General features: G+C 39.4%; 1 protein-coding gene across 1 annotated transcript in view; it reads right to left on the bottom strand.

The window, feature by feature from the left end:
• Pip4p2 (phosphatidylinositol-4,5-bisphosphate 4-phosphatase 2) overlaps positions 1-11,648 on the bottom strand; it is a 51,710-nt gene extending 40,062 nt beyond the window's left edge. The window contains exon 1 of the mRNA XM_042673068.1: positions 11,460-11,648. Coding sequence (XP_042529002.1) covers positions 11,460-11,565 — 106 coding nt within the window. The 5' untranslated portion in view covers positions 11,566-11,648. The remainder of the gene's footprint in view (positions 1-11,459) is intronic.
• Positions 11,649-12,117: the final 469 nt, after the last annotated feature.

The following is a 12,117-nucleotide window of genomic DNA, read 5'->3' as shown; positions in this document are numbered from 1 at the left end:
ATCCTCCCTTCTCTAAGGCATTCATGAACACCTAAGTTAGAAGAACATAAGCATGCTACTGTGGTGGCTTGAGACTCCCTAAGATGTTGTGCCTGATTTCAATGGGGAATTTTACATTCTGTAGTAACTCTAGTAAGCATTCAGGCACCAAACACAAAGTGGGTGTATTTATTATTTGGGGAAGTAGTGGATTCAAATATTTTTACCTTGGAAAACCTTTTTTTTAGTGGCTAATTGAAATTAATCTAGGATTCCAAGGAATGGGGGTAATCTGCAAAAACCTTATTTGGTAGAGATGGCAGAAAACCTCTAGGTATTATAACCAAAACCCTCACTTGAGTGTAACCACAATAGAGTCACAGTCTTTTGACAAGTTCTCAATGAAAGCAGATCCATAGAATGAGAGCCTCTTTTTTGAACAAGTGACCAGAACCCTTGAAGGATTCAGCAATATTGTCTTACCATGTCTGTCTTACTCAGATCCTCTGCAAGTTCTGAAACTATGAAGTAGACTGGGGAAAAGAAAGTACTTGGATATTTAATAGTACTAATTTCAAATGGACTCAAAATGGCTGTCAGGTGATAGATGGGAAGTCTTAGATTGTATCTATTCATTGTGGTTCCAAGCGATCTATGGATCCCCAGGTCTTGCAGATAGAGTTCTGGCAAATAATTGCCAGTGAGACTTCAAACTTTGTTCTTTGGCCTAAGAGGAAGGACCAAGTGGAACTTATACTAAAAACAATACAATATCCCTTGTGAAATGGCAAACATTAGTGCCAGTGTGAAAAAATTGAAAAGGGCTGGAGATGTAGCGTATTGGTACAGTACTTGCAAGTATTTATGGTTTGTAAATTATATATTTTACCATATATTTTGTGTTTTGTTTCATTTTCAGGAAAATGCCAGAAAATTCTTCTGGCCATTGACACATGAAATCACACTACTTATTTACATAACTCTATTCTTAGTTTGTGTGTTTTTACTTTACAGTATCTATTCTTAGCTTTCAGTACTACTACTATAACGAATGAAAGTGTTTCAAGTATGAGTTGTAGCATACACTGTAATGTCAGCACTTGGGAGGTAGGTAAGAGAATCATGGGTTTAAGGTCAGCCTGTGCTACAGATGGGTAAATTCAACGTAAGCCCAGGCTATATAGTAAGATCCTTATTTAAAAAAAAAATAAGTAAACCCAAAGCACGTGTTTCAAGATAATGCAGAGATGATCATTTTTTCTATTCTGGCAGCACTAAAGTTGGAATCCGGGGCCTCTTACAATTATACTGCAGAGCCACATCTCAATTACTCTTTTAGATTTTAGGATAGAGTCTTAGTCTAACCTAGAAGTGTGCCTGGATTGCCATCAGCCTATACTTTTAGTTCTAGATGTTCCTTAAATCACTAGCTTGTACCATCATATCCAGCTTCATTCTATAGAGATGGAGTCTTGCAAACTTTTCTGCTCAGGATGACTTGGTATTATTATCCTCCCAATCTCAACTCCTCATGTATTTTAGGATGACAGATGTACACCAGTGTACCCCACTATGAGCTGAGAAGCAGTCTCTAATTTTCTGCTCACATTATCTTTGAACTACAGGCCTCCAGTTCTCAGCGTCCCAAGTTGCTGAGATTATAGATGTGAGCCACTAGTACCACCCGAGTGATGTTCACTTTTACTGTAGAAAAATTATTGCTTCTATGGCAAAAAAAAATTAGCCTAGAATTTAAAAATCCAAGAATAGTCTTGAGGAAATAAAAAGTTAATCTCAATCTTGAAATAATAGAAATGGCTAGTAAATGATACTAATATGCAATAAGTATATGGTTGGTAAAATATTTGTTTTTAAATGGAAATATCAATCTGCCTATTAAGATCTCGGCAGACTGGAGGAACAGACCAAATCAAACATAACAAAATGTAATAAATAGGTACAACTCCAAAGACCTGGACAAAAATGTGAAGAAAATGGTATAAAATGGGCATTTTTGACATACTCCTATTTATGGCATTAAAGATAAACTGTATAAGGATCAATAGCATAAGGTGGCTATATTGACTTTTTATTAGTAATACAAGAACATGGCTCAACATTCCACGTAAGGTTAAAAAAAGGTATGCTCAAATTTCTTAATGATTTTAAGAACCCAAAAATTTTGAATGCCATAATAGTGCTCAAAAACATAAATTTAGTTACACAATGCTTAAAAATATTGCCTGAAATCCAGGAGCCATAAATTTCACCTCTTTTTCATGTTTTCTCAAGAAAATAAAACAAAAGCAAATCAAAACAAAACATCTCCATTTACAACAGCAACTAAAAGGAAGAAAAAAATCTAAGAAAGAAGTAAAGCCACATCAAACTCTCTAGCACTCCTCCCCCACCAAAAAAGCACAGAAGGCCTCTCCAAGGAACAGAAAACTAGGAAGACTGTATCCTCTTTTAGGGGCTATTAAGAGGATGCCATTCTTGGTTTATCGTTCTAAAACTGAAATATAAAACAGCTGAGCTGAAGGCCTATCCAGAATTCTCTGTTTTCCCCCAAAATAGAAGGATTAGGGTTCCCATTTGGATCACTTCCCAAACAGTTGCTTATTGCCTCCAAGATACTTATGAACACTCATGTTGCTCACTCTCCTCTCCAACATCTGTGCCCATCTGGCTAACATCTGTACTCTTATGGTAAATTTTCTTTTAACAGAATGTCCTATCCTAAAAGTTTGACATGGCTGAAAAGAGTCTCATGGTCCTAGGAATTAAATGAGAAGTAGAGAACCACAGGGAAATGTTACCACGTATTTAATTGTGAGATATTTAGTTGTGAGATATTGATTCTCTATTTCCAGGCTACCAATCTGTATACCCAACTGCTTATTGATAACTCCATTTGAACAATGCCTAAAAGTTTGCCAGACTCAACAAGCCTAAAACAGAGCACTGATTTCCACTGCCCTGTGCTTCCTACTCACAGGTCAACTAGTCTTCCTCTTTGTCTATCTCATATATAAAAAAAAAGAAAAACCCATGTTGGGAAATTTATGCTTTCTTCCTTTCTACTTACTCAAGCCATCAACATAATGCTTTATGTTTAAAATACATCTCTACTTTATTCAGACACATATTTTGTCTATTCCATCCTCAATAGCTTCCTGATTGGTGTCATATCTTATCAGTCCTTTCTTGTTTCCCTGCCTCCCCACTACTATCTATTCTCCATATACTAATCACAAAGGTGAGCTTTTCTCTCTCTGTCTCTGTCTCCATCTCTCTGTCTCTGTCTGTCTGTCTGTCTGTCTGTCTGTCTCTCTCTCTCTCTCTCTGTACACGCACATGCGCCAATCCTGAGGCCTGAACTCAAGGCCTGGGTGATGTCCCTAAGCATTTTTGTGCAATGCTGTCAGCACAGCTCCACTTCTGGCTTTTTGGTAGTTAATTGGAGATAAGCACCTGACAGACTTTCCTGCTGACTTTGAACCACAATCCTCAGCTAGAATTGTAGGCATGGGCTACTGGTGCTTGGCCACAAATATGTTCTTAAAGAGTAAAGCATTTCAGGTCTCTCCTTTACTCAGAATCCCCCAATGCTCCTTATTATGTTCAAAATCCCATCTCCTGATAATGGCCTAACAAGCTTCCTACTCTACATCTCTCATTTCTTCTACCACGTTTCTTCTAATACCCATTCCCTAACCTGACCACTGACCCACTGCTTTGAAAACATCAAGTGTTTGACTTGCGGTTCCCATTTTCTAGGACACTCTTACTTTCCCTAGATCTTTGAACAGTTGATTCTGACTCATTTTTCAGGTTTCTCATTAATTACTATCTTTGAAATTTCTTTCCAGAATACTCTATCTGAAACACTCCCTATCTGGACAGTTCTGTATGTCCTTAGAGCCCGCTATATTTTCCTCACTCAGAAATCACAAGGCTTGGGGCTGGGAAGGTGGCTCAGTGGTACAGTGCTTGCCTTGCATGCATGAGGCCCTGGGTTTGATTCCTCAGCACCACATAAGCAGAAAAAGCCGGAAGTGGCGCCATGGCTTCAGTGGTAGAGCGCTAGCCTTGAGCTGAAGAGCTGAGGGACAGCGCCCAGGCCCTGAGTTCAGGCCCCATGACTGGAAAAAAAAGAAAAAAAAAGAAAAAAAAAGAAAAAAAAGAAATCACAAGGCTTACTATAGTAAGTCTCACTGGATGGTAAGCACCCTAATATCTGGCATAGTATAATAGGTACTCATGTAGTTGAAATGAATGAAACAGTTCTTAATTTCATTAATGTTTTAAAGATGCTAGATAGAGCCAGAAGGAAATGTGAATGCTATCAAACAGAATAAAGGAATACTGGAACCTGATGCCTATAGAACAATGGGAAAGAATTCTAACTGGAAATGAGCTTGTCGTCATACTGGAAAGTTGGATGTAGATAAACTTCAGCAATGCTTGGTCTTTATTCTTCATGAGGATCAAGCCTCAATGAAACAACTTTTGATTTAAGAAAAAGTTTGGAAAAAAAAACCTTAAATGGAGCAATAGCATTAGGTTAACACAAAACCAAGCTTCTTATATTCAGCAAGACTGCTTGGTCAGAACCACAGCAGATGTGCCTTACTGGAGCCTTGAAGGAACTTTAGGAAACTGCTCTCAAATATGTTCTTTCTTTCTCAATGAAGGAACTTGGCTTCTAATTGTCTCTGAATCTTTGGCAAATAAAGTAAGAATTCTAGGGATGAGGAATGTCCAGCCATGTGCGGTAAAAGACCTGGAAAATCTTTGGTACATAATGAAATAGATATGTCCTTCTCCTAGGCAGCTTGTGGCCATCTGCCTGTATGATCTATAAATGACATATATATATATATATATATATATATATATATATAAACATATGGAAATATTTCCTTCCCAAATCCCCACTGTGGATTGCATATGTGTTGGTATGGGTCCCTATGTCTGCATCATTCCTAACTAATCCAGAGCCAATATTAAATTCTTCAAGAATGCAAGGAGATTCAGAAACGTAAGACTGCAAAAACATATTGAGGATTGAAATTTTAATATCTATTATAAAAGAATATCATAAGACAACTAAGAGTTCACTTCTACTTTAAACTGAGGCAGAATCTCAATTATGAAGACATTAAGAGGGTCACTAAAAGCTGAGTGCCAATGGGTCCAGCCTCAAATCTCTAGCTACCAAGATTTGAGGAGCACAACCAGCCCAAGGAGACAAATCTACGAGCTTCTATCTCCAATCAGCTAGCAAAAAAGTTGGACTACAGGCATGGTTCAAGTGGTATAGCGTTAGCCTGGAGTGCAAAAGCCAAGCAAGAGTGCAAGACCCTGAGTGCAAGCTCAAATATGGCCACTACAAAAAAAGAAAAAAGAAAGAAAGACAGAAAAAGAAATAAGACCAAGAACATACCTCTATGTGAAGTAGCATTTATAAGAAAACTCAAGCATATATATTAAATAGCTTATGTCTCCAATTGAGTCCATTTTGTTTTTTAGTCATGTAAAACCATTCCTAAAATAATTTTAGATTGATCTATCTATCAATCAGGAAAAGATAATGACAGTGCTCCTAAAACACATTTTTATGCTTCAGAGAAATAAAAAGTGTGTTTCAAAATAGTCATTTTTTACTGATGCTAAAAAGCTTCAAAATAATTTTATGATTATAATAGATATATTAGATGAAAATGAGTAATTCTTCAATAAATATACACAAATATAAACAATTACTACCAAGAACACTAATGTTCCAAAGCCTTTTTTTTTGTGGTGATTATTTTTTTGTTCTTCCTTGCAGCCTTAGGTATGTTTGACACGTTTTTGTCATGTTTTTTGTTGTTTGTTTGGGTCAGTCTTGGGGCTCAAGCTCAGGGCTCCGCACTACTTAGAGCCTTTTTGTACTCAAGGCTAGCACTCTACCACTTGAGCCACAGTGCCACTTATGGCTTTTTCTGAGTAGCTTGTTAGAGATATTAATCTCACAGACTTTTCTGCTGGGGCTGGCTTTGTTCCCAATCCTCCAATCTCAGCCTCCTGAGTAGCTAGGGTTACAAGTATGAGCCACCAGCACCTGGCTACATGTTAAGCTTTACTGAAGAATTTTCTTCTCTTTGATGACAGCCCTGTTTCTTGATTATGATCCTACCATGCTGACAGGCAGAACGCATCTTCTCTAGTCATTATCCATGAGTTTTTCAAAGATTTATCTAGGCTGTCTAATTACTATTTTTCCCATGTGATCTCATATATAGAACATTCCAAGCTTTATCCCTCTGTGATACACAAAGAAAATGACAATAGTTTAACGCCTCTCAGATCTGGAAGCTACCAGCCTGAAGACTTAAATCACTATCTTAGCACACATGTTCCATTTCTACATATCCTGCAGCACACTGGCAGGGCCTCAACATCTATGTATTGCGCTATTACTAATATGCAAATAATGCATCAGGCTTCACTTCATAGTTTAACACTGTAGATCAAATGGTCACTTTTTTTGGATACTTGAAAATACATGAAATATCTCACATCTAAAACTAAGTTTATGATCTGTATTCGCTGAAATGCACTCACCTCCTGATGTGTAACCACATCATAAGTGTTGTAAGAGCAGAATTCTGGAAGATATCCTTGTTACTTGCCTCTCACTTCTACATACCATCCACCCTCAACAAACGGTTCAATCTACCTCCTCCACAACATCCCTCAGCATTCCATCTCTACTATCACCTGAGACCATGTTACCATCATATTTCACCAAAGCCAGAATCATTACAACACCCACGAAGTCATTTATCCTCCTTGACTCTAGCCTATCTTTTAACTCATTCCCTACTCTTTAGACTGATCTAACAATAAAAATTTAATCCAGTTATCAACTCTGTTTAAAGCAAAATTCCTTAACATTACCCACAATGCCCTGGATCAATGAATTCATATTTTTTGGTGGGTTCATTTGTTGCAGCAGAACAAATCACCTAAAATATTAATGGCTTAAAAATAACAGTGTAATATTAGTACTGAGGATTCTATGAGTTGTTCAGCCTCAGCTGACAAGCTGTCACCCAGTCTCTCACATAGTTGCAGTAATAATTTGGCTAAAACTGAGATCATCTGCAGGCTCAGTCAAGCTGGATATCCAATATGGCATCTTCATTCACATATATGAGGATAGGTGGTATACCTTTCTCTTCATGTATTCTTTTTCACAGCTAATGTCTAGTTATTCCAAGTATGGCGGGCTTAAGATACTCCACTTCTTACAACAAGTTACTTTTTTCAGAGTGTACTTTACAAGAAACCCCCCCAAAAAAACTATAAAACTTCTGATTTTGCCTCAAAAGTTATTCAGTATATCACCTAACTTGATCTAGATGTTAAAAATCAAGTGACAAGTTTAGTCCAGATTCAAAGGAAGAAACTCTAAAGCAGCTTGAATGTCTGAAAACAGTTCATTGGAAAAAGAGAGTGTGTAGTGGGGAGTATCAACCATACCTATCTCTTCAATCCCTTTGTATATCACATCCCCTACAGCTTCTTCCTTCTTAGCTACCATAGATTTCCTTCAGAACCTTGTTCTTGCCATACTTGTTCTTGATTGCTCATATTCACACCACTTTCTTTACTTTGAATGTCATACAGTAGCCTTAGCTCCTGTTCAACTTTCAGCTCTCTGTCAAGCCTTATGAAAGCCTTCCCTGTCTCCCCTTGCCAGGTTAAGTTATGTAATATATAACCTTCAAGGATTAGACATGTTCTCCAAAAGATCCTCATCCCCACTGCATTTTTCATTTCTCTGGGTGATTATGCAACTTGTATCTCAAGATCCTGCAGCATGCTGAAAGGAGAACCTTGTCGATTTCTGGTTATCCAATATATATTTGCAGATGAAAGAAATTAAGAAAATCAATCTCTGTATAACAAAATATCTTCTCCTTTATGAATTACAGTGAAGCATATAGTTCACTGTATACTAGACATTTAGACAACCCCATATATAAAGCATTTTTCATCCAGCCAATTTGAAAAAATGTAAAGACCATACTCCTTTGCTATATCTTGCCTACAACGTTAGTAGATATCTAAAGAAAACAATTACTATATACCAATTATGGAAGTTTTGTGGTATTTTTTCCAATCACTTTACAAATAAGCCTAAAACTAACTTTTATTTTAATTTCTATGCCTAAAAGAAAAAGAAAAGGTGGTAAGTGAACCAAATCGAAGAGTGAATCAAGAAAGAAGTGACTTCCTCCATTACACAGGAAACCATTACTGATAGTGGAGACTACTAGAAGCATCTACTTAGATGCTTCTACACAGACCATACCTAATTCTTCTTTGACTAAAACTCCATACATAATGCTACCTGCTCCCACTACCTTAAAATACATTGCCTAGAAATCAACATATCACAACTGTCATCCCAAAATGGAAAAAATCATCCTGAAGGTTAACACAAAGAACAAAAGATTATATTGAGCCCATTGCCAGTGGCTCACACCTGTAATCCCTAGCTACTCAGGAGGCTGAGATCTAAGAATTGCGGTTTGAAGCCAACCTGGGCAGAAAAGCCAGACGAGACTCTTATCTCCAATAAGCTGCTCAGAAAAAGCTGGAAGCAGCACTGTGGCTCAGGTGGTAGAGCGCTAGTCTTGAGCCCAAAGAGGCTCAAGGACAGTGCCCAGGCCCTGAATTTCAAGTTCCAGGACCAGCAAAAAAAAAAAAAAGGATTGCATTGGAGAAGATACATTCACTAGTAAATGGCTCTTCCTCTATTTTTGTTAAAGAAAAGTTTGAGTAATTATAAATAGTATAAGATTCATTATCCAAAAGTTCATTCTATTTTTGGTATTTGAATTCCAACTACGAACCTGAATTGTTTGCACCAATTACATCTAGTCTAGTGACAGAAATTTTCTGGGACTCTGTTCCAGTCTTCATGTGTTTACTTATCCCTTCTCACTACAACCTAACCTCTACTGAGGCATCAGCTTGGACAGTCTCCACATTCATTCATCCAGTAATTTATTGGGGTCTACATTGTGATCCCAATAAATTACTGGATGAGTGAATATGATAGGCTTCAAGAATTCTATCTAGTCTTAATATTTATGAATATGCTTATTTTTAATCAAGAATACATTGTCAACATGAATAAAATTACTATTTTTTCATTTATCTTTATGAGCTTTTTGTACATTATTCATTCTATTTTGGAGGGTTTCTAAATGTTTTCTCAAAACTAGTAACAGTGGCTAACACCTGCAATCCTCACTACTCGGAGGGATAATAAGGGAGATTGTGTGGCCTAAGGCCATCCCTGGCAAAAACTTTGTGAGATACCATCTTAAGCAATAAAAAACTGGGTGAGGTTGTGTGCCTGTCATCCTAGCTCTCTGTCCAGGCTGACACAGGCAAAAAAACAAGAAAAATTAATTTTGAAAAAGAAAGCTGAGGGCTCTAAGTTTAAACTGTTTTGTAATATGATAATAAGTTTTCTAGAATAAAATTACTTTTTTCTCAGTGCCTGATCAGGAACCCATATATATTATGTAGTTTGAGGAGTCTGCTCAGTTCAAAGAAATCTATGGAAAATAATTAAGAAGTCTACACACAAGTACATGAGTATGAATGTCATTTTTGACAATAAGTGAGCCTCCAGTTCAGTAAATATACAAAAACTCTAAAAATTAATGCATCCATTCATAGGACATAAAGATAGATTCTAAATCTAACCTGAATCCAAATTCAGTCTCTTAATAAATTGTAATATTTTATATTAAAAGATTGAATTAATACTCTGGGAGCCAGTGGCTCACGCCTGTAATCCTAGCTACTCAGGAGGCTAAGATCTGAGGATTTTGGTTCAACGTCAGTCCAGGCAGGAAAGTTGTAAGACTCTTATCTCCAATTAGCCACCTGAAAACAGGAAGTGGCACTGTGGCTAAAATGGTAAGAGTGCTCGCCTTGAGCTGAAGAGCTCAGGGACTTCCCAGGCCCAAAGTTCAAGCCCCACACCACCCCCCCAAAAAAAGATTGAATAAAGTTGAAACATTCATTATAGAGTTAATGAGTAATAATTTTAATACCAAATAGTCCTAGTAAAAGAAATTCCTTGCCTGGTATCCTGTACAATGAATACTGATCAACAAAATATGACTTGTGAGTTTTCTGTGGGTGAGTTTCTCTTCGATTTTGTACCTTACTTCTCAAGTCATTGATCACACTGAATTATTCAGAGCTAAACATTTTTCCTTTGTCTTACTTCTTGTTAAGTGTTGGATTAAAATCTAGATTATTGACTTTTACACTATAATGTATTCAATGGAAATTTTAACTCTTAGGCAAGTTTTACCAGCTCTTCAGAGCCTCCATTTTCATAGATTGGAGCTTTAAAAAAAAAAAATTGTGTTACAAGACACACAACTGGCTTGCATTTATCAACAGCACTAACTTTTGCCTTTTGGAGTTGTTTGGTTCTCTTTTAAGTTCACTCACATTCAGTGGTGAGAGAGAGAGAGAGAGAGAGGCACTTAAGCACGATTTGCAAAGTGATTTTTCAAGCCTTGATTTCCAATCTTTCTAACTCTTGACTCCACCTATGTGTACTACAGCAACCATCCAGAAGGCTTAGAACAAAGACAGATCTTTGCATAGTTCTTTCTCTAGACCCCAATCAATCAAATCTTTTAGTATTTTATACAATGAAGAAAAAATAAATCGAAACATATTCAGTATTAATTTGGATTACTTTGGGCAGTTAATTTCAATCTCACCCAGATATACACACACATATACATGTATGTGTATCATGAATGTATGTATCCCATCCTCCCTCCTGTCAGAACTAAGGTTCTTCCTCCTCGTTTGCAACTAAGGCCAACACTCACTCTTGAAGTAGGAGTAATACCGAGGGACAGGAATTTCAGACCTATTAGAAATATGAGCTATATTCCTTTTGTCAAGGCAGTTCCCTGGTTGAACAGTGTTGGTGGTTAACGTCTGAGCTATCTATTTTTCAAGCTGAAGTCTTGTCAAGGGCAGATGCAAGGTGAGCACTTCTCCTGGTCCCCGGGCAACCCAGAAGGATTTGTGAATGACTGTGAAAGGTCTGCACCACCTCCCAGCTAGACGCAGGCGCTGCCTTGAAAACAGCAAGGCGAGGCTTGGGAAATGCCTAGCACATTCGGTATCCCCTAGATAAGACGTACGTGTACACATACACACACACACACACACACACACACACATACACACACCACACACACCACACACACACACACAGCAGCAGCAGCAGCAGCAGCAGAGCCCTGCGGGGAAGCGGCCGGGGAAGCCCCGGTCAGCATCCTTCCCCAGCCCAAGTGCGAAGCCGGCCTCCGCCTCCGCGCCGGGGCTCGCTCCGCGCCGGGGCTCGCCCTCGGTCTCTCCGCCGGCCTTACCTCGGGGGCTGCTTTCTTGCAAGTACGGCGGGGCGGTGGGAGTGACATTTCCCGAATGGGATGCTGACAGCAGAGGCGAGCGTTCGTCCACCCCATCCGCAGCCATGGCTGACTGCAGCAGCGGCGGGGCCGGCGGGGGGCTGAGCCGGAGGCTGCGGCTGGGACGGAGGGGGTGGCCAGTGCCGCCGCGGCCGCCGCCGCCGGGATGTGTCACAAGGCTGGAGGCGGAGGGAGGAGAGGGTGCGGGACCGAGGGGCGGGGGAGGGGAGGCATGCTGGGGGAGGAGAGGGCCGCGAGGAAGAAAGAGCTGGGGGGGGGGGTGGGGGGGGGGAGACGTGGAGGAGCCCGAGCCCAGCCAGTGGAGAAAAGAAGAACAAATTAGGGCTGCAGGGGAGATCTGGGAGGGGGAGGGGCCAAGCCGCGCGGGGAGGGGTCCCGGGAGGGGGAGGGGGTGTCTGTTCGCCAAGGCAAAGGTGGAGACTAGAGCAGCCTTGAAAGGGATTCGGAGAAAAGGCCGATCTTGATTACAGGAAAACTAGAGCAAACACCAATAACCAAGCTTAGCTCCCCCAGGGGGGCAAGGCGACTGACTTTGCTGTCCAACTTTGTAGCAATTGTACAAAGAAGGCTTATTTCTAGGGTCATCAATTCCTTCTGG

This window comes from Dipodomys spectabilis, unplaced genomic scaffold (genome assembly GCF_019054845.1).
Source record: "Dipodomys spectabilis isolate Male_0828 unplaced genomic scaffold, ASM1905484v1 ptg000783l, whole genome shotgun sequence".
In the NCBI taxonomy this organism is placed as follows: Eukaryota; Metazoa; Chordata; class Mammalia; order Rodentia; family Heteromyidae; genus Dipodomys; species Dipodomys spectabilis.
Note: the sequence above shows the minus strand (reverse complement) of the source record. Positions and strands in the feature narration are given on the sequence as shown.